We start from the raw sequence: 24,453 nt of genomic DNA, 5'->3' as shown, positions 1-24,453 counted from the left end.
GGTTGAAAACAATGGTATAATCTTTGATGGACAGAATGGATTTGCTAAAGGAAGGTCGTGTTTTAGTAATCTACTTACTTATTACAATAAAGTGACTACTTCCTTGGACAGAGGAGAAGGATACACAGTAATATACTTGGATTTCACAAAAGCTTTTGATAGAGTACCTCATGATAAGTTGACAGTTAAACTAGAGCAGATGGGGTTGGATATTAGATTAGTGCATTGGATTGGAGACTGGCTATCTGATAGGTATCAACAAGTTGTGTATGGGAGTGCAATATCCAGGAAAAGGAAAGTCACTAGTGGAGTGCCTCAGGGATCTGTTTTAGGGCCATTACTATTTAACTTGTATATTAATGATATTGGCGAAGATTTGGATAGAGATATTCAGTTGTTTGCAGATGATGCAAAGTTGGGACGAACCATAAAGAGTAGTGAAGATGTTGTGGCCTTGCAAGAAAACTTGAATAAATTGAGTGATTGGGTAAGCAAATGGGGATGTGAGTTCAATGTTGCAAAATGTAAGGTTTTAAAATTTGGAAAACAAAGATGGGATGCAGAATTTATGCTTGATGAGAATATATTGTTGGAAGTAGAAGAAATAAGAGATCTGGGGGTGATAGTGGATAAGGATCTAAAATTTAGGGGACACATCGCCAAAATTGTGAAGACAACACAAAGACTTCTGGGAATGATGCGGAGGACACTGACGTGTAGAAGTAGGGAGATTCTTGTTCCATTGTATAAGGCTTTGATTAGGCCACACATGGACTATTGTGCCCAGATTTGGTCACCTGGTTTTCAGAAGGATGAAGAGATGTTGGAAAGGGTCCAAAGGCGACTGACTAAGGTAGTTTCTGACCTCTGGAATGTCAAGTATGAGAAAAGATTGAAAAGATGTAATTTGCAGAGTCTAGTGGAGAGAAGGAAGAGGGGAGATATGATAGAGACCTACAAGTTGGTAAGGGGTTGTTATAGCATCAATGGTGGAGAAGTTCTACAGAGAATAGTGGGAGATCAGGGGAGAACCAGAGGTCATCCCTGGAAACTGTATAAAGAGGGTGTGAGTAGGGGAGTGAGAGGCAGGTTTTTTTCGTGCAGAGTTGTGAATGATTGGAATGCCTTGCCTGAGAGTGTGGTGTCTGCAGGGAGTTTGAATGTGTTTAAGACCCGGTATGATGAGATGTGTGTGAGATAAAAGGACCTCCTAGATGAGTCTTTGACTCCATGAGGTCTTGTTTAATAATAATAATAATATATCTCTATTTCACATTAACAAGTGTCACATTTAGCACTGCAGTATTGTCAATTGGATGCTATGCCTTTTTTTCTGGGATAATCTTCAGTAACTCAGCTTTCATTTACTGCTGGTACTTTCCTACCATCAACACTTATTAAATTCATTCTTCCTTTTACTTGTCACATAACAAAAGAAGTGTAGAAATATTCTTTGGTCTCATCAGTAAGCTTCTGCTCATAATTAGCTATTGCCTTTTTATCATACTTCAACTTCCTTCTGTGTCTTGTATTGTTCATTTGCTTCCTGATTACTTTTTTTTTAAAAATTCTACAACTCTTTCTTTGTCCACAACTTCTGCTTAATGATGTTGCTTATCTAACTCCTACATGATTTCTGGCTCAGGGTAGTTAGCCTGATGCTCCTTTCTACATAGATGCTATAGAAATTTTCCTGTACATGACTGGATGGAAGAGAACAAGGAGATACCCATGGAAGTTATATAAGCCTGTGGTTAATAAGAATGTGAGGACTAGATTTTTTGTAAAGTAGTGAATGAGTACAATAGGTTGCTGAAGGTGGTCATTAGTGCTTTGTCAGTAAAATGTTTATTGTTATTATATGCATATCTCCATAGAGTCAGAAGACTCATTGTGAGAGATGTATACTAATATGCTCAATACCTATTATATAGTGAAACTTGTGGAGTATTCATAACTAAAAATTCACATGTATACCACAAATTGTGGTATATGTGTGAATTTTTAGTTATGGATACTCAATATACCTATCATATCTCTCCTTGAACTCATTCACTGTCAGAGCACTTACAACTAATTCTGGTAAACCATTTCCCCTCACTTACCACTCTCAAAGCAAAAAATCTAGTCCACAACACCCTTACTAACTTCACTCTTACACAGCTTCCATGAGTGACTCCCAGTTCTCTCTCTATTTGTCATGTATTGAAAAATTTCCTTTATATCAATCTTAAACCCCTTTAATAACTTATCACTTTCTATCATGTTTCTTCTTTTACACCTATCAACTAAACTTTAAAATCCACACCCCTTCAACCTATATGGTGGTAGGTCTGTGGATCATTCCACAGTACCCTGTTTCTGAAAGCTTGCTTACTTCAGACAGACAGGCAGATGAGTAACCATCCATTTAGAAGAACACAAATCATGCATCTGCAATCACAACTATGGTCAATATGGCCTTGCAGACCATGTTTTGGATACAACCCATGGATCTAATGGAGAAAAGCCACCATTCCCCACCATAACAAATTTAAAAAAAGAAAGACTGTTTTTAGAATCTGCAGCAGCACTCAGAAATCAACCAAATTTAAATAAATATAGTTGCATAAAACTTCCCAAAATTTGGGAAACATTAGTTATTGGAGATCCCATGTTACATCCTAGGCCATCTACATACGCCCATAGAGGTGCACCATCAAGATAGGACTTTAGAGTCACTGTGTTTCACTTAGTATTGTATTGCATTTGAGTGTGTTGTTACAAAAGTTATTTGTAATCCCTGAAGATGTCTCAGTGACTGAAATGAAATATTGGAAGCATTAAAATTAGTTTTAATTTTAATCCTTCTTTTATAAACCTTTTATAAAAAAAAGCTTTTATAAAGCCTTGCTACCCACTGAAGGTATAATATTCTCATCTATAAACTATTGGATTTTACTTATAACCAACTTTTCCAATATTTTAACCACTCCTGACTGAGATTGGGATCAGGAGTTGTTGAAATGTTAATCTCAAGAACTCCTGAGATGTTAATTGATCTGTAATTTGCTACTTCTATCTTTTGTTATTATTATTATTACTTGATACCTCCAAGGAGTCCAAAGACTCATCGACAGAGGGCACCTACTCTACAGCTCTCTGTTTCCACCACTCAATTCACTGCAACAAACCACACTTACACCAACGCCATCCACCGCCAACTGCCACTACTAGTATTTTCACAGACAACCACAAACATTCATGCCCATGGCAGGATTCAAACCCGCAGCCTTTTGACTGGAGAGCAGTATCACTAACCGCTTGGCCAACCAGGCCGGCTTAAAAATTAAGAGAGCGCCTTGAAAAACTGATATCATATTTGCTAGTTCCCATGGGCTATGAATATTCTATTATTATTATTGTTATTTGACACCTCCAGGGAGTCTTTGACCTACCCTACAGCTCTCTGTCTCCACTACTCAATCCACCAACTGACTGCAACTACAACAACATCATCTACCGCCAACCACCACTTCCACAGACAATCATAAGCATCCATGTCCATGGCGGGATTTGAACCCGCAGCCTTTTGGCTGGAAAGCGGATATGCTAACCACTTGACCAACCAGACCAGCAACTTGAGTCACTTTTATGTAAACAAACTATCTTACTCTCTTTCCACTCCTTTGGAACATTGTCAGAACTGAGACATAGATCAAACATCTTCCTCAGAGGCACTGCCAGTTCTCTTGAACATTCATGTAGCACATGGGCCAACAAGCTATCCATTTCCATTGCTGTATTCATATTGATATTTTTATAGATACCCTATATCGTTATCAATATTCATATTGATATTGATATAGGGTAGGTCCAAAGTGCAAAATCTTCACCACATCTTTGCAAAGTGATGAGTCAGTATCTCAACTGTTTGTTTTGTTTCTGTTCCCATCTTCTCATCAGCATTTATTAAAATCATTCATCCTTTCATAGTTATTCTTCCTCTTACTTGCTGCATAATGGAAAAATTGAATTTACTTTTGCCTGCTTAGCTAATTTTTTTCTCATAAACTGATTTGACCTTTCTGAGTATACTAATCACCATTCTTGCTTGCACTTTGTACTGCTCGTGAGTATACTGATCACTTTTTTTTATATTCCTTCCACAATGGTTTATCATAACTGGTAATTAATTTACAGAATTAACAATGCATATAAAGTATATTAATTAAAGATAACTTTAATAAATAACTTCTATATTTCGGCAACGTCACGCTGCCATCTTCAGGAACATAAAGATATGGTATGTTCACGCAGGCACTAACAAAAGCAAATGAGGAAGAAAGCAAGAAACTAATATTGTTCCTAAAGTCCTAATGGTGCCCTCTGGTGGGCTAATTTGGTTGTCTTGGCAGTTGGGCTGAAGTTCTCAAAATGTAGGTCTCCCAAATTTGGGGTAGTTTCATGCACCCAAATTTGTTGAGGTTAGGAACATTTTTTAGAGTTGCTGAAGATTCCTTGAATAATCTTTCGTATTTAAACTTGCTGCGGTGTATTATTTTTGTTTTCTTCCAACGAATTCTATGGTGGGTATCCTCATTTGCTTTTGTTAGCGCCTGCGTGCACATACCATATCTTTATGTTCCTGAAGATGGCAGCGTGATGTTGCTGAAATATAGAAGTTATTTATTAAAGTTATCTTTAATTAATATACTTTATATGCATTGTTAATTCTGTAAACTAATTACCAGTTATATTTGACCAATGTATAAGCTTTGCTACTAGAACAATGTTTTATCTTTTTGCAACTCTTGTTTATATCTCTGCACATCCACTCGACCCGTCACCTGGTTTAAGGAAAGATAGGCATTGTGTAAATAATGGTTATTTACATAGTTTACACCTCTCTTGATTACATGATAATTAGTACATTGGTGATGTACATGTAATAATATCTTTACCTCACATTTTATTATTGTTAAGTTTCTGTGATTTTGTTGCACTATTTCAGCTTCCATAAAGAAACGTACGTCAGTGGCATGGAGGACTTCTGTACAAAAGTCTAGCTCTGCCTTGGATTTTTCACAGTGGATGCATTGCAGAAACTGCTATATGTATGCACCGAAAAATGTGAAAGATCTGTAGACTTGGCTAAATGAGAAGAATGAAAATGATAATATGTGAAACGTGTCTAGATAGACTAGAGAGATTAGGAATGGAAGCAAATGTCGGGACCACAGCAGAAGAGCTTCAGCAGGAGTTCATGAAAATGAAAAGCGACCATCATCTCCTGCAAGAGGAATTGGAAGTGCTCAGTAAGGAGGTTCAGGATATTAAGACTGAGTTAAATGTGTTGAATAGAGAAATTAGGACTACGGAGATTACTTTAGCTGTAACTAGAACAGGTTTAAGTAAGGGAGAGTCTTTGGTGAATGATGCAGTAATGAATAGTATGGAAGTAATTGGGAGTCAACAGAATGAAAGCACAAGAGGTCTAGAAGAAATGAGATGTTGTGAAAGTGAGGGAGTAAGTAAAAGAGTGGTGAGGGAGTAAGTAAAAGAGTGGTGAGGGAAGGAAATGAAACTGGGAGAGTCATGCTGAATAGTGTAGAAAATGAAGCCGTGTGTGACAATTGTTTGGGTTTGAATGAAGTTATGAGTGGTTTAATATATGGTGATTCAATGATTAAGGGTATGGAGAGTGGTATGCCTGAGGAGTGCTTGTCTGGGAGAACAACAGAGAGAGTGACTTTAGCAAGGGCATGATGCAGAAAAGATGATAGTTATGGTGGATACAAATGACCTGAGTGGTAGTATTAATCTGGTAGCAAAAGATTTAAGAACATTGTTAAATATCGTGAAGAAGAAAAATGTCAAAGGGAGGATAGTGTGCATGCTGCCTCGTTTTGACAATTATGAGTTAAGTAGAAGAGTGATGATAATGAACGATATAATTGCAAGAATGTGCAAAAAAAGAGGCCTTGAATTTGTTGATGTCTGCAGTGTGTTTCAAGGCAAAAGACAGCTGTATGCAAGAGATGCGTTGCACATAAGGTCATAAGCATTTGAAGAAGTCACTGTTTTCTGAACAAGTTGAAGTAATTGGGCAGGGAAACTAAAATTGAAAAGGTTAAGTGTAAGAGGGAGAAACTTATGCAGTGAAAGTATATTTGTTGATTCTTTTTCGTGGAATAATTTGAAGAATAGAGTGGATAATAATCAGCATGGGACTACTGAAATTAGTAGAATGTATATCACTTCTAAAGCTGGTACAAGAACTAAAGGGAATCTGCAATTTTTGTATACCAATGCAAGAAGCATTCGAAATAAGAGGGAAGAATTTTTGGCATTAGTCAGTGCAATCTCACCAAAAGTTGTAGGCATTAGTGAAACTTGGCTGTCAGCAGAAGATGTAGTTACTGGAATTGAATGTGATGGATACAGAATAGAGAAGATAGAATGGTGGAGGAGTGCTGCTGCTGATGATAGCTGATGAGTTGCAGCCAAAGAAAGTAGTATATCAAGAGGATAGACGTGTGAATGATAGTTCATTTGAGGCGGTCTGGTGTGAAATAGTGACCAACGCAACCAAATATACAGTTGGTTGCTGCTATTGGCCAGGGAGTACAGGGAGTGATATTGAATTCATGCATCAGCAAATTAGTGCAATGAGTGCAGGTTTAGTGATTATTATGGGGGATTTTAATTATGGTGATATCATTTGGAAGGAGGAAATATCACGTGGCAAAAAGGAAATGAAATTCATACACCTTCTACGAGTAATTACTTGAAACAGCACATACCTGAAGGGACTCGTGGTGTGAGAGTGTTGGATCTGGTCATAGGTTCAGAGGATATATGCATAAGTAAGGTGTCCTCGTTACCTCCAGTTGGTGAGAGTGATCATGCATTATTGACACACATATAACTACATACAACTACAGGTTAGGTAATTATGACAAGCTTCGGAATGAAGACAAACAAGGTAGGTATTAGATGGATGAGTAGTAGTATAGGGCTTGATCTACAAAAAAAAATAAAATGTTATGGAGAATTTACAAGGAGAAAGGCGATCAGTACACCCATCAGCAGTACAAGGCTCAAGTTAGGAAGGTTACCATCATAGTAAGAAATTCTAAATCAGATTGTGAGAAGACCTTAGCCAAGGAGATCAAGGGTAATCCCAAAGAGTTCTTCTGCTGTGTAGCAAGTAAAAGGAAGAATGACTTTGGAAGGATAACCTTAGTGGGTGCTGATAGTATTGAGTTGACCAATTCAGATGTAATAGTAGAGTTACTGAGTGATCACTTTTCAAATGTCTGTCACCCAAGTGAGGATATCTCTGTACCTGTAGCAATAACTAATATGAGAATTGAAGTTAATAAATCAGAAGTACTTCGTATATTGCAGAATTTAAATGCAACCACTGCTGTAGATTTAGATAGAATATCAGCTTGGGTGTTGCATGAATGTTCAAAGGAATTGTCTATGCCTCTTACTTGGTCATTTAACTTAAATTTGAACTCTGGTATGGGCCCTAGGTCGTGGAAGGAAGGCAAAGTGGTTCCTTTGCATAAAGGTGGCTGTAAGACTGAGACTGCGGTAGTTAATTACAGACCAATCACCATCTCGGGAGTGGTGGTAAAAGTATTGGAAAAGTTGGTTAAGGACAGAATTCAAGAATGGGTGGATTATCAGAGTTGGACACAAGGGAAATGGCTACACAGTGGTACTTCTGGATTTTGCTAAGGCTTTTGACAGGATACCCCATGAAATACTATTGCACAAATTAGAGCAGATGGGGGATGGATACTAAACTGGTGATATGGATAAGAGAATGGCTCATGGAGAGATACCAGAAAGTAGTGTATGGAGGAGCAGAATTCAGGATGAGGCAGGTGACCAGGGCTCTGTGCTTGGGCCGTTATTGTGTAATTTGTACATAAATGATATAGGAAATGGCCTAAAGGGAGATATTCGGTTGTTTGCTGATGATGCAAAGTTAGATAGTGCAATAAAAAATCAAGCTGATGTTGAGAGTTTGCAGGATGATTTAAATAAGCTGGCAAAATGAGCAAAGGTAATGGATGTCAGTTCAATGTTGAAAAGTGTAAAGTTAAGTTATGCATTTTGGAATTAAAAGATTACCAGCTGTGTACTACATTGATGGAATGGTACTCCAAGAGATTGATGTGGCTAGGGACTTAGGGGTGTTGGCAGATAGGGAGATGAAGTTCAGGGGACACATTGCTAAGGTGTCAATGATTGCACATAGGATTACTTGGTTATTGAGGAACACACTAACATCCAGAGATAAAGAGGTTATTATTCCCCTTTATAAAGCATTGCTACTTCTACAGTTGGATTGCTGTGCTCAAGTCTGGTCATTTGGATTCCTTGGAGATGAGGAGGTTGTGGAGAAGGTTCAGAGGAGAGTAACTAAGTTGGTGAATGATGTAAAAAATGCTCCCTACATTGATAGATTCAGAGCTTGTGGTTTGCAGAGGTTGGTTGATAGGGAGAAGAGGGGGAAGATATGATAGAAACATTTAAATTACTAAAAGGTTTTTATAAGATTGATGCAGGGTAAATATTTTCACTGTGTGATAGTGATGGAAGAACAAGAGGTCATCCCTGGAAATTAAGGAAAAGTGTGGTTAACAAGGGTGTGAGAACAAGGTTTTTCACCTGAAGGTTGGTGAATGAGTGGAATGCATTGCCTGACTCAATTGTGAGTTCTTCATTTGTAAATGAATTCAAGAAGAGGTATGATAGATATTGTTTTGATAGTTTGGGTCTCCTGCGATGAGTCTACTGACTCCATGGAGATACCCTAATAATAATAGTAATGTTAATCTGCATTCATTCATGCTATTGTGTCTCATGCATCATTATTTTTGGTAATAATATTATTATTATTATAATTAACATCTGACCTCCATGGTGTCGGAGACTCATTGTGGGAGGTATACTCTTTTGCACACAATGCTCATCCAACCATGGTTTAAACTGATTGAGTGTGTGTCTACATTCGTGACACCCTCAGGCAATGCATTCCACTCACTAACCACTCTCCATGCAAAGAACCTACTCCTCATACCCTCCTTATACAGTTTCCAGTGATGGCCTCTTGTAATATTTCCTCTCCATTCTATGAAAAATCTCCTCCATGTCAACCTGATAACAATCCGTGACTAGCTTATATGTCTCAATCATATCCCCCCCTCCCCTCTTCCTCCTATTCACGAGGCTCTGCAACTTACATTCTCTCAATCTGTCCTAGTACCCCACATTCCAAAGAACACTGACTACCTTTGTGAATCTTCTCTGGACCCTTTCCAACATATCCTTGTCACCATGAAAACCCTGCAACCAAATCTGTCCACAATAACCCATACGAGACCTGATCAAGGCCTTATAACCTCTCTATTTCTGCATGTCACATCCTTCGCATCATTGCCGTTATCCGATTTGACATCTTCGCAACTTTTGCAATGTCACCCCTGAATTTCAGGGCCTTGTCCATCATCACTATTATTATTATTACTATTCATGTTGTCTTGGTTATAAATGATCTCATGAATTATGGTAATTTTTAAATAAATAACAACACCATATTTTGACAAAATAAGCTATGAATTTATTAAATCTGCTGATTTTTGCTGGATTCAAATCAGCATCTTGAAGTACAAATGTACATATCAAAAGCACAGTTACTAATAGTATGCAGTGGAAACATAATACAACCATACTTATTGAGGTTTTGAGGAAGCCTTGTTGCTGTTGGTGACTGAAAATGGCTTTTTAGATGTGAAGCATTTCTAAACAATATTGTTTGTCCTTCATCTGACTTGGGTGTTGTTGGGATATTCAAGGCAGAATTTGCTACTTCTGATTTGCTATAACTTTGATAACTTGCAAGTTGGTAACTTGACAACTTGCATGTCAGTTAGTGCTTTATTCATAATGCTCTGTGCACTCCTGGATATGCCAAATATGAGTTTATTCTCTGGAGAATGTGTATGTTATTTGAAATGATTCTTAGAAGTTTAAACCATGCCATTGAGTTTTAATCACTGCTTTGAATCTAGACTAGTTCAACAGGTTTGAGGGAGATCTGGGAATCATTTTTGGTTTTCTGTTCTGCTTCCTGCAAAAAAAAAAGAAAGAAAGAAAGAAAAAATAATAAAGAAGATGTGTGCAGGGGGGAGATTGAGGGAAAGAGAGGGAAAACACCTCTTAATATATGACAATGATTACTTTTATTTTATTTTTTGCGATTAGTATAATTTTTAATATTATCTTAATCATAAAATATCAGATATGAAACAGTAATGAATGGTATAATATTTTTATGAAGCCACTTAAATTTCTAAATAGTGTAATTTGGTGATTGTGCTTATATGTCATAGGGAGATGTTGGACCCTCTGGTGCAAGTGGACCTGTAGGTCAACCTGGAAATATGGTAAGAATCTTTCTTTGTATTATTATATGAGGATAAATCAAAAAAAATTAATTAACAGCATCATTTTTTATTTTTTACATAAAACTTGGGATACTTTCTTTCTTTCTTAATCTTTCCTTCTTTTACTTTTTTACAGTGTCGAGGGTTTCTATTCCTTATAATCGCAACCATTATACGAGGATAAGGTGGTTGACACTATCCCTCCTGTTGTATCCTATGTCTGTAGAAGTGTTATGTTCTCAAGGCTGGTTTGCCTGCTTTTGTGAGAAAAAATCCCAGATAAACTGGGGAGAAAAACCCTGCAGTCCACGCCCAAGACTGACTAACTTGGCTATGTCTGAGAAAGATCCTAAGCTCCACTCGTCAGCAATGGGAATCGAACCCAGGACACTCGTATATGGTTGAGAAATACATAGCCACTTGGCTAACTGTGCAGACTTGGGTTAAAACTTGGGATACTAAGGCAGAGGATTCTTAAGAAGCTGGGTGCCTTTTCGTACATGATTCAGATGTTTAACAGCAATGGATTATGCTGCACCGTGGGAACCTATGCATGCATGCTGGCCAATGTCTATGAAGATCCATCCTTCCTCCATAATGTCTGTTTCTTGGACGAAGCACATATCCATCTAAGTAGTCATGTAAGCAGATTAACCTGCAGGTTTCTTGGTTTATCAAGACCTGAATTTTTTTATTATTATTGTGTATTGTAGAAGGTCAGCGCATGGTGTGCAGTTTCCAGCCATAGCATAATTGATCCCTACTTCACTGAAGAGGGATGTGCAACTGTGACCTTGAATAGCTAATACTATATTTAGAGTGTGTTGGTTCTGTTCACCCAGGATTTGCATAGAATGTGTCATGCAAAAAAAATACATTCCATTCGTGCATATTCCAACAGGACAGAGCAACCTCTCCCATCATGTGGTTCTAGAGCCTATTTATCAGAACACTTCCCCGGCAGGCTCATTTTGAGGTTCACAGAATTTCCATATCCTTTACGTTCTCCCAATCTCACATCACTTGATGCCTTCATTTGGTATGTGTTGAAGGAACAGGTATTCTACCTTCAAACTTTGATAAACTAAGGAATAAGGGATAAAATGACATGATACGTCCAGCAGACATACCCACCCTTATTCTCCAAGGTGACAGAGAACCTTCACATGCATTACGAAACCTGTCTTGAAAGATAAGGTGCCTGTTTCGGACATGTAGTCTACCATCATTAATGCTTTATTGCTTTATTCAACCAAGATTCTACCAATAATTGTGGATGTCCATATCATTCATCAGGTGTAAACATATACTTCCTTGTTAATGAACCCGTTTACTCCATAACGTATATCATAGTTATTTGGTACGTTTTTTTTTTTTTTTTTTGTGCCATACTATATAATCATTCTGACCATTTAAGAATATGCAAATGAAAGATGAATCATTCAATGCATTTTTGCTGATTTCTCCAGCAGCTGACAATTCTATACTATTTATTGCACTGTTCATTCCAAGCAGGCCACTTTTAATGTTTATGGCCATTTTAGAGGGAGCAATGACATGCGATTTTTATGGTCCCTCTATATGGAGAAAGTGTTTATTAAACTGGATGATAAAATGGTGATGTGAGCAGTTCAATCATAGGTGAGTGAGGTCAGTAATACAGAGAGGTCTAATCATTAAGAATCTCATGTTAAGGAGATTCTAGATGCATTATATAAGGCTCTAATTAGGTAACATATGGACCATATATGTGCACAGATTTGGTCATCTGGTTTTCAAAAGGATGAAGAGATGTTGGAGATGGCCCAGGGGCAATTGACTAAAATAGTTTTTGATTTCTGGAATATAAACCATTTTGTTGAATATAAAGAAAGATTGAGAAGATACTGTTTACAGAGTCTAGTGGATAGGAGGGAAAGGGGATGATATGATAGAGACAAGTTGGCAAGGGGGTTGTTATACGATTAATGTTGAAGAGGTTGGAAAATGGGGGAGAACAAGAGGTCATACTTGGAATCTATATAAAGAGGGAGTGAGAAGCAAATTTTTTTGCGTGAAGAGTTGTGAATGATTGGAATGCATTGCCTGAGAATGTGGTATCTGCAGAGAATGTGAATGTGTTTAAGGCATGGGGGTGATGAGCTGTGTGTATGTAAAAAGGGACCTCCTAGTTGAGTGTCTGACTCCAAGGGATCTTAGGACAATAATAATGCTAATAATAATACTGCAGAGAATTCATAGATGTATGTTGCCATCAAAAGAAATTCCTTCATTTCCTGTAGTCCTATAGTCTGCAAGTTCAATTGATGACAACTTGCAACCATATATAAACATGAGCTAATCTGATTCATCAACCCTTCATTCACTTCTAGAGGTAAATATCATTTGTTGTGACATTCATCAAGGACCATAAAAATTACATAAAACTTCTTGAATTATACTGAATTTTTCCTAACTGTTAATAACTTCACCATACTCTAAGTTTTGTTTCTAGAAACAGATTTTTTATAAATAATGTATTACACTATAACTACGATGAAAAGCCAAAAGGCTATTTTTTTCTGGCGAGGTTGATATAAGTTAAGGGGATAAAAATCCCCTTATTGTTTTTCAGCCAGTAAGTGAAACTAAGATCGAACACTACGATCTGTAACGTTTCATGCCGACGAACTGTCAGCGTATCCAAGCGTAAGTGACCACTTGGTAGTGCCACACCACGGCAACTCGTTGTAAAGGTGAAGCAAGCTTCCTCACTGTTCTTGATATTTTCTCATAATGTAAAACACAGCTCTTAAGAGATGTAGTACTGTTTTACATTATGAGGAGAGGTCACTACCCAGACCGGTTTCAACCTTTTTTGAGGTCTCATCAGTGAGTAGCTAGAATGGGAGTTCATGCCTTTCATCACTGGCCTCTTTAGATTTAAAAAAAGTTGTGCTGAGAGTCAGCTTGATAGTGAGAGAGGAGGAGAAAAGATAGAGTGGATAGTAGTAGATAGTTAAAAGAGGCCTCAGTCGATCTACTTGGCCTGACTTAAATGTCAGCACCAAGCAGATCTTCGACATTATCTCCCTCCATCCGTTCTTTTCAGCTTTCCCCGGTCAGTCACCTCTTCAGGTGTCTGTCCGAGGAAAGTGGGGAAAAACAAATGAAAGAAGCACCACATGAAAAAGAGGAACTAGTAAATAACATTAAAAATTACATATGACAATTTGTAAGAAACTAGGTAAATTCTGAAATTTCAACCTGAATGACCAGTTTAATACTGAGAAGAGCGGGGGCAGAGCCTGGCCTGGGTGATGCAGCCCACAAGGAGCTGCACCGCCTCGGTGTAAGCCTTCGCAGCCCAGGTTCTCAGGATACCCCCTCCTGTGTGGAATTGACATAGACCTTTTTTACAACAAAAACTCTAATCTGAAAGAGTTGCCGTGGTGTGGCACTACCAAGTGGTCACTTACGCTTGGATACGCTGACAGTTCGTCGGCATGAAACGTTACAGATCGTAGTGTTCGATCTTAGTTTCACTTACTGGCTGAAAAACAATAAGGGGATTTTTATCCCCTTAACTTAAATGTATTACACTGTTCAAAAAAATTTTTGAACAGTGTAATACTTTTTGAAAGAATATTTTTTTGTATTTTATAATGGATTTTCTGCCTATGAAAAGTAGTAAACATTTAGTATCATAAGCAGACTAAACTTTTCTTCATTTTTTTATTATTTTATATAGTTTTCTATATTTTTATATGTACAGGCGGTTCCAGGGTTCTGGACGACTTGACTTACAGCGTTCTGTACATATGAACAGGCTCCCTATAAGGATAATTACTAATTAAATAATTAAATTAATAACTCAGGAACTGTGCCCTCAATTTTGTGATGATTTTCGTAGCTTCATAGACATCACCGAAGCCAGAAAAGCTGTGGCAGATAGTGGCAATTGGACATGAATGAAAATGATGTCATTGACTTGGTGCAGTCCCATTCACAAGAATTAACCATTGAAGACCTTATGATGATAGAGAAGTAGCTGATAGATAGAAACACAGGAACACTAAGAATCAGAAGATCCAGAGTCAAGAAAGCTTATGACAAAAGAATTAGCAGACCTTTCGTCTCACTGAAACAGGATTTGCTAAGCTTGAGGAGGAAAATTCTAACATTGAATTGTTTACAAAGGTTTACCGTGCAGTTAGTGAGAACATCAGCTGCTACAAGGCCATTTAGGATGAAAAAAAGAAAAAGGCTGTTCAAACAACCCTAGATACCTTTTTCAAGAAACTGACTTCAGTGATAAGCTCCCCTCCTCCAGCAACGGAATCAAATCCTGATTCTCCAGCACCAGGTCCATTCTCTCTAGAACCAGAATCTGATCCTGATTCTCCAGCACCCACTCCCTCCTGTCCACCACCATCTCCAGCATCATCATTTTCTGATTAATGTTAGCCTATCTTCTGTGTATGTTCTGTTTGTTTGAATTAAAAGAAAGAGTACAATAGTTTCTGTAAATTATTATTACAGTGCAGGGGTATTATTATTACAGTATTACGCTGTATTATTATTGCCACGTATGAGCCATTATAGTATTGTTATTATTATTATTTTTATTACCGTGTATGCGCTGTTCATCAGGGATCCAAGTTACATTCATAAAGACGCTCTCAGGAATGTATCTCGTCCGTAATCCGGTGACTGCCTATATATATATATTGTGACTAGTATTGACTCGGCTTGCAGACATATTTAAAAATTAATAATTATACTGACTAAGAACACCGAGAAAGGTAAGAAAACTTTAATATAACACGACTAGTTTCGTCAGAATGCCGACTTCTTCAGGTGTGTAAATAATAACAAAAAAACTGGAAAAATAACAAGGTAAAAAACATGGACTTCTCAAATGAACAAAATAGGAATGGTAACAGTCATATTTGAACTGGTGTCTGCGTGGCAGGACTAGCATGAGTTGTAAATGAGTGGCAACTGATTCGAGAGCGCCAGAACTCAATCACTGCACTGTGGGCGTCAGGCAAACTGTAGCTTAAATTGTTGTTTATGTGTGATGGGTCCAGAACTATCTCTTTTGATTCTATGATACGTCTATCAAGTTCATCACCGCATTTATAGATATTGGTAGTAAGATTTCAGTGTATCTGGTGTTGAAGCTCTTCTAGATTAGAGTTAGCAGAGAAAAGAATGTGACTGGAGAGTGCGCTTGCATGGGTAAGAGATGTCACGCTTGTGTTCCTCAAGACGTAGTGGAATAGACTTATCAGTCTGTCCATAATAAGGTTTACCACGGTTGCAGATAACTTTATAAACTCCTGGAAACTGAAGCTGGTTGTGTTTTGGTTTGGGGCGACTCAGAAAAGAACGAAGCTTTGGTAGGGTGGTGAAGTAGGTTTTAATGTTGAATTGCTTCATTATTTTGGCTATTTTTGGAGATAGAGAGCTTATGAACGGCAATTGGATGTGAGTAATAGGATTAGAGTTATCTTCTTGTTGAGGTTGGATACGTGAATGTAGATGTTTAGTGATGCTTCGAGAAGAATAACCGTTGTTTAAAAATGTGCTTTTCAGATGGTTGAGTTCTGTTTGAAGGTCTTTTCCTACTGAAATAAGAGATCTTGCTTGATGGGCTAGAGTGGAAATAATACCAAACTTCTGTGGAGGAAAGTGATGAGAAGAGTCATGCAAGTATCTATCTGTGTGAGTAGTTTTTCGAAAAATCAAAAATTTAAGACAATCAGGCATTCTAGTGATCTTCAATTTGACTATTTGACAGACTCATATTGATATTTTGTCTTTTCTCGTTGGCAACACTGTCAGCAACAGTTAGTAACCAACAATAGAACAGCAGATTAGCAGTTGTGTATCAGATCTCGTGTTGTGAGAAGCACAAAGAAAATCGTGTAACATTTTTGTGTTTATGTAGGCTTACTATTTCAATTATGGATAAGCACATTGGTACCTTCTTTAAATGGAAAATTAGCTTGGATGACAGTGATAATACAAAACTTTTTTGTGTGTAGCTTCTGAAAAGAAAGAAGTTTGTAACAAATCCACAGAAACACAGGATTCCCATCAGTTGCAACGCGATAATATTAATACGTTGAAAGAAAGACAAGATTTGCAGACTTGCTGGACACTTGACCAGTGGATAGCATTCAAAGCTAAATACAATTGGTTATTTTGTATGGACAGAAGTTTGGGGTTTATAACATGTGCAGAGGTACAGACCCTAGGTGCAAGTTCTTCATGTCAGGGTATTCACTTAGCATCAGAGTGGATAAATGGATTAATACATATTAAAGGAGAATGGTCTAAACAATGCCAACAAAAGCAAACTCAGAAAGAAAATTTACGAACATAAAGATACAAAATCTCACATAAGTGCAGAATTGCTTCTGAGAATTCGTTGAAAGTGAGAATTCATTGCAACACATTCTAGAAGAACAGAACTCTTTAGCTCACGAAATCACATGCCGTGTGTTTCTCACTGCATATCATATTGCAAAGCATAATCATCCTTTTATAGATAATCCAAAATTAATTGATCTTCAGATTCTTAATGGGCTAGATGTGGGGGCATGCTTTACATAGTAATGTGACATGCACTCAGATAGTGAATCACATTGCAAAACAAATGAAACACAAAATTGCTGACAGCATTATAAACCATAGAACCAAAATTTCTACTATTCTGGGTGAAAGTACATCCATATCTAACCAGACTGTTTTCATAGTGTACTTTATTGCACCCTGTATGTACAATGTGGTGATGTTACAACACTATTCTTTGATTTAATTCAATTAGAAAGCCCCAAAGCAATGGACATTAAGAACTCACTTATGGAGTGTCTTGAAATTCACGGTCTGAAAAAAGAAATCCTGCAGGAAATTCTAATTGGATTAGGTACAGATGGGGCCTCAGTTATACTAGGGAAATGAGCAGAATTGACAACATTGATGAAAGAAGATTTTCCAACAATTTTAACATGGCACTGTATAAATCATCACTTAGAACTTGCTGTGCCTGATTCAATGAAAGATGTTATGACAACAAATCATTTTGTGGTGTTTCTTAATAAGATATATTCAACTTTTAGTATGTCTCCAAAGAATTTACATGAACTAAGGAAATGTGAAGAACAGTTATTTTGCAGTCTCACCAAAGTGGGAAAGATGTTGTCAACTCGTTAGATATTGCATCAAGTTTTCGGGCTGTGAATTCTATTTGGAATAACTATGCAATGATGCATAGTTTCTTTACAAGGAAACATATAAAACTGGGTTTTTAATTGGTCAGAGATTCTGTACATAGATGTAGCCTACTAGTTTCACCGACTTTACTGTTGGCTTCGTCTTGGCACACAAAAAGCAACAAAAAAAACAGCTTACAGCTTAAAACATAATTAAAACGTACTTCATAAACAATATAGAATAAGGATGGATGAGCTATCTGATCTTCCTAGCCTCCCAGAATCTTTACAAAAACAAACTGTGACATTACATAGAGAAAACCAACTCCTGCACAGAACAAGAGAAGTATTTAGTATGTCAATATGTAACAGTGGACAGACGACGAATGAGGATCTTGGATTTGGTCATCTCATCAGAGGATGTAATTATAAATGAAGTGTCAAATCACCCACCAATTGGTGAGAGTGACCATGAGGTGATTACCTGGGTGGTTGCCAGCAGTGTGAGGATCTCTGTAAGAAAAGGGTATACATGTGGAACTATAAGGGGGGGCGGGTGATTATGAAGAACTCAGGAGACAGCTTGCAGGTGTAGTGTGGAATGAGGAGTTAGCTGGAAAAGAGATCAGTGCAGCTTGGGGGATTTTCAAGAACTATCTAGTAGATGCAATGTCTAAATGTATTTCAAGGGTGAGAAGGGTAGATAAGGTAGGTGTGAAATGGATGAATAAAGAGATTAAGCATGCGACAGAGAAAAATGGCATTATGGAGGCAACATAAGAAAAGTGGAAATAACCAATTCCATGAGGACTACAAAGACCAGGCAAGGCAGGTGACTTGATTGGTGAGGGTAGCTAAAGAGAGGTATGAACAGCAGTTAGCTAATGAAGACAAAAAGAATCCTAAGGAGTTCTTTCGATATGTAGCCAGCAAAAAAAAGTATGATTATGGAAGAATGACATTGATTGGAGAAAATGGTATAGACAGCTGCTGCAGAATATGTGGTGGAGATACTTAATGAACAATTCATAAAGGTCTTTGAATCTTGTGAATGTGACTTCATCGAAAGATTGAGAGCAGTTCATGAGGGGGAAGAGAGAGAGACTGACTGTAAGTGAACAAGAGGTGTATTGGGAGTTGAGCAAACTAGATGTAAATAAGGCTGTGGGATATGATAATATATCACCACTTATTCTGAAGGAATGTGCCAGGTAGTTGACACCGACCTTGACATATTTTTAAAATACGAGTCTTGCACTGGGTCAAGTTCCTAAGGAGTGGAAGGAGGGCAAGATTGTGCCACTTCATAAAGGAGGTGATAGAACTCAGGGATCAAACTATAGGCCTATCTGTGTGTCAGGTGTTGTAGTTACGTTGTTGTAGAAGCTTGTGAGAACTAGGATCCAGAATTGGGTTGACAACAATAGTATTATCTTTGATGGACATCATGGATTTGCTAAAGGGAGGTGATGTTTTAGTAATCTTCTTACTTATTACAATAAGGTGACTGCTTCCATGGACACTTATTATAATAAGGTGACTGCTTCCATGGACACTTATTACAATAAGGTGACTGCTTCCAGTCACCTAAATAATATACTTAGATTTTGCAAAGGCTTTTGATAGATTACTGCATGATAAGTTGATAGTCAAACTAGAGCAGATGGAGAGCAACATGTTTATATATATATATATATTAAAAAAAAACCAACTATGTGATTATACATATAAATTTCAACCAATTGGTATGGAATAGTTTCCAATAAAAGCTGAAAATTGACAGGGGTGAATTCTCCATGCTTGCTATTTACTTGAGAAAGAAGTAATATTTATTTGTAAATAAATGCATGCATTTATAAGCATTCCATTTAGGATTTTATTTTTGTAGACAGAAGATGTCTTAAGCTTGTGCGGCAATAATTGAGCTTTGGGTTGTGTGCTACCTTGGCTTGCTTGGTTGTGGGAGCTTCCAGGTCCTCGCTGCAGCACTGTGATTCATGCATAACCATTTCTGCTCCCTTCACTTCATCTTAAACACAAGCCATATGCAGTCAAAGTAGCTCTAGCCAGTGAGCTTCAGCCATCCTTTACAAGCGTGCATGTTGCTTGGGAAAATTAAGTTACAACTTTTTATGACGATGTTATTAATCAGTTCATAAAGAAAAACCATAGGGTAGAATTTGTATACAAGTAACTAAATTGAAAAAGATAGAATATCATTTGTAAAATAAATGTTGTATTTGTATGATTAAATGTACATAAATTTCTAAATATATAGTTTTAAATGGTCAGTAATTCCACTAATCAGACTTCAATCCACCTCTCACTCCCTGAATGATAACAAGAGCAATCATGAATTTCAACACCAGCATTCGCCCCTGAAAATTGCTTAAAGTCCTAAAGTATGCTAGATATTAAGTAGGCTGAATATGTGCCATCCAAATTCTTGGAATTTTTATGCCACCATTATTGTTGAGATTAGGGTGGTTAATCAGAATTTCAGGCTTCTTTAAATTTTCTTTCATACCAGGTTTTTGTATGATGTAAAGAGCAGGTACTTTTCCAATCAGTTGGGTGTAGGATGTTGAGAACATGATCTGAGAGGCCTGCTTCACCAAAATTGTTATATTTAATGTCTTTTGTGTTCTTTTTTTAGGTATAGGGATTGTACGTCCAGTTTCACCAATATAAGATAAGTTACAGGGTACAGTAGATGCAATAAACTCCAGGATGTGCCAATGGGAGGAGAGGATCCTTAGAGGAGTTGAATATGTTTTTTAATTTTATAGGTGGTTTAAAAGTGGCATTGAGATTATAATGGTTTAGGATTCTATTGTTGTTGTTTTTTCTGATAACTCTTTAATGTATGGGATGGCTATGGTTTTACTGTAATCTATATTCTTTTTTGATGAATATAGATTACAGTAATAATAAAATACTTTATTAATAGTAATAATAATAATAAAATACTTTATTAATAGTATTTTTGTTATAGCCATTATTTATAAATGTGTTTCTAATAGTCTCAAATTCTTGTTTAAGAGCTTGTTGATTAGAGCAAATTGTCATAGCTCTGTTTGTAAGGGTGTTAATGACTTCAAATTTTTCTGATGGGTGGTGATATGAGTTAGCATGTATATATTGGCCAGTGTGTGTCGGTTTGCAGTAAACCGTGAAAGACTGCCTGAGGGAAGACTTGTGACCGGTATATCCAGGAATGGGAGCGAATTCTGATTTTCAATTTCGATAGTAAATTGTATGTGTTCGTGTTGTTTGTTCAAGCAGATAAGGAATGTGTTTAATGTTTGAATGTTTGTCGACCATGTGGCCAGATAACGAAAACATCTTCAACGTATCTAAGCCAGACTTTGGATTTTAAAGGAGAGGAATCTAGAGCATGTTGCTCAAAATGTTCCATATAAAAGTTAGCAATTGGGGGGGGGGTAAGTGCTGAGCCCATGGCCATACCTTCTTTTTATAGGTAAAATTTATTTTGTCGCACGAAGTAACCGGAACGTAATACGTGGACAAAGAGGACCATAATGTCGGGTGGAAATTTGTTCTGTAGGAGAAGAATTGTGTCACTAATTGGGACATTTATGAAAAGGGCAGAAACATCAAACTGACTAATAAATCATCTTTGCTGAGTGTTATGTTTTTAATTTTATTTATAAAGTGTTGTGTGTTCTTTATATAGGAGGGGGAATGACCTACCAACTCCTTGAGTGTTAACGCTAATTTCTTGGGTAGGTGATAATTAGGGCTGTCTATTCCTTCAGCTATTGGCTGAAGTGGAACGTTTTGTTTGTGTACTTTAGGAACACCATATATTCTGGGAGAATGGGCATAATGGGGTATAAGTCTTTTTAAGAGTGTCTGATGGCCATAAAGTGATGGACTTAAGTAATTTCTCAGTTTTTTCCCTTTATTCTGTTAGTTGAATTATAGTTTACAAGCTGATAGGTGCTGTTATCAGAGACTAATTGATTCATCTGATGAATGTAAGTTGACTAATAAATCATCTTTACCTTTACTCTTACTATATATAACAAAATTTACTTTACTATTATAACAAAATCGGCATTACCTTTGGCCGATTTTGTTATAATTATATCTTGATTAGCTTTTAATGACTTGATTGCTGCTAGTTCTGTTTTTGTAAGATTGCTATATAAGGTTTTCTTTTTATTCAGAACATTGCTGGTTTCTAACTGAATTTTATCAGTTATATTAATAGGAAGAGACTTAATGCCTCTTTCTATGTGGTATATAAAATCCAGTTTATTAACAGTTCCAGGTGCTACTGCGAAGTAGTGTTATTAACAGTTAATAACTGCAATGCCTTGCCTGAGAGTGTGGTGTCTGTAATGAATTTGAGTGTGTTTAAAGTGCGGTATGATGAACTGTGTGTGTATGATAATAAGACCTCCTAGATGAGTCTTTGACTCCATAGGGTCTTGGGTGATAATAATAATTGTGATATTAAATACAGTTTAAAATGACACCAAAAACCCAAGGAAATGGAATGCTAACAAAAACAGCAAAGTCAAGACCAAAAAGGCTTGTCACTTAAGGGGATATTGAAAAAGATTTAATCTCCAAAATCACAAATTTAAAGCAGATTATTAGACAGATGACATGGAAATTACAGAAATTTGATGGAATTAAAAATTAAGCAAAATGAGAAACAACAGAGCACTGATCAGGTAAGTTAGCATGTAAAGAAAATCAGTTAAATCAAGTTGATTGTAAAGAGAAGGATATTATTTGCTATGATGGCTCTATCATAAAACATGCCATTAATGAGTGGTTAAAACTTCTACTTTTCCTGGAGCAAAATTTAAAATATAGCACATGTGATTGAAAAACAGGAAAGTAAAGCAAAACATATCATAATTCTAGTAGGTACAAATGACTTAACTAGTGATAAGTTCAGTAAGAGAGAAGATATGAAAGGGATTGTTGGAAGAAGCAAGGGTAAACAGTTGGAAAATGAAAATCGTAAATATATTACTTGTACTCTTTTTCAGGTTATCTTGGAATTAAAGAAACATACTACAGGCCGTACTGCTTCCAAAGGTAACAGGATATTAGTTCGCTGTTACTATGGTTACTAAAGTAGGTGGGCATCAGAGACTACGTGATAGATAATTGCATTTTCCAAAAATAAGTTCCCTTTAACAATTTAATTGTATGAAACATATAATTATAGCATTGGCAAGTAAGGAAGCAGTAAAATAATTATATACAAAGTACCACATGATGTGATAACGTAAAAAAATTAAGGAACTATTTTATGCAGCATAAGCCTATAGTACGAATGATAAGAAAAGCCTGAAATGTAGCTTATTCCACTACTTACAAGATAACCTGAAAAAGAGTTATGATGGTAAATGATTAGATGAATAGGCTGGGTAGAAGGAATGGATGCAACTTTTTGGATATGTGTGTATGGGAGGGTGTGAGTTTATGGGAAGAATGGATTTGTATAACAGGTGCAGCCTACGCTTGAATGGATTTGGTATCAGGAGTCTTCAAAAATTATTAACTGAGAGACCTAACATGAAAAGTCAAGAAAACTAAATTATGATTTTTGGAATGGCAAAAATCTGCATGTAAGAGTGACAAGGTTATGTAACTCTGTTAATGATGGGAATGGCATTATCATGGAAATAATTATGAGAAGAGAATGATTTTGTGTTAGTCTGTTCAAATCTATCAAGCACGTGCAAAAATGTCTGCATAAGTAAGGCACTAGATAAGAACATAGGCCTGCAAGTTGTCCAACTCTATCATGTAGAATGCAAACAAAAATAAAACCAAACAAAAAAACACAAAAGCATGCAGTTAACTTATTATGTCTGTACACGAATGTTAGGAGTATTAGAAACAAAGGGGATAGAGGTTATTGTTGTTGTCTTGATCAGTATGTTAGGACCTCAGATTATAGGCATTAGTGAGACCTGGCTATCAGAAGCAGGCATACTAACTGGTATCAAGTGTAAGTGGTACAGTATTTTTAGGAAGGATTGACAGAATAGGAGAGAAAAGATATGCTGCTAATGATATTAGATGATTTGAATCCAGTTAGAGTTAAGACCTATGACTGCAATACTAGTAACAGGTTCTCATGTAGCAGTGAGTTTGAAGCCATCTGGTGCGAGATGGAATCTAACAATATCAAATACATAGTGGAGTATTGTTACAGACCTAATAGATCATTTGCTAGCGATGAAGAAATACATTACCAAATAAAGATGTTGGGTAAGAAATGAGTAATCATAATGGGGTTCTTTAATAAACTGAACATTAATTGGGTATCTGTGAAATCTCATGAGAAGAATGAAACTGAATTTCTTAAATTACTGCAAGCTTGAAGCAACAAGGGAAGGAATTCATGGTCAAAGAGTGTTAGTATCATTATAGTGTCACAAGGGAATCTTATTTAAAGATGTAACTATTCTGCCTTCAGTTGGTGATGGTGATCATACAGTACTCACTTCAGAAGTGACTAAGTTTATGAATATTCCATTCAGGAAAGGTTATATACTGAATATATAACCGGTTATATAGTGTATATAACCGGGAAACTATGACTACCTGAGGGGTATGCTGAGTTTTGGTCCATGGTATCGGTTTTCAGATGGAAAGTATATTGACAGTGCACGAAAAATATTTAAAATATAATCAAATGATGCAATATGAGTCCCTGGACTTTGAAGAATAAATAGGGTAGGGGTGAAATGCATGTGTAATCTAATTAAGCATTAGATTCATAAGAAAAAGATGATGTGGTAGGTTAG

The 24,453-nt window shown here is 36.7% G+C and overlaps 1 protein-coding gene across 1 annotated transcript in view; it reads left to right on the top strand.

Moving 5' to 3' along the window:
- Nucleotides 1-24,453, top strand: part of LOC150098029 (uncharacterized) — a 995,665-nt gene that overhangs the window by 677,421 nt on the left and 293,791 nt on the right. The window contains exon 32 of the mRNA XM_090406661.1: nucleotides 10,395-10,448. Coding sequence (XP_090262787.1) covers nucleotides 10,395-10,448 — 54 coding nt within the window. The remainder of the gene's footprint in view (nucleotides 1-10,394; nucleotides 10,449-24,453) is intronic.

This window comes from Typopeltis vanoorti, chromosome 16, assembly GCF_054136105.1.
Source record: "Typopeltis vanoorti isolate ZY-2024b chromosome 16, IOZ_Tvanoo_1.0, whole genome shotgun sequence".
Classification (NCBI taxonomy): domain Eukaryota; kingdom Metazoa; phylum Arthropoda; class Arachnida; order Uropygi; family Thelyphonidae; genus Typopeltis; species Typopeltis vanoorti.
Note: the sequence above shows the minus strand (reverse complement) of the source record. Positions and strands in the feature narration are given on the sequence as shown.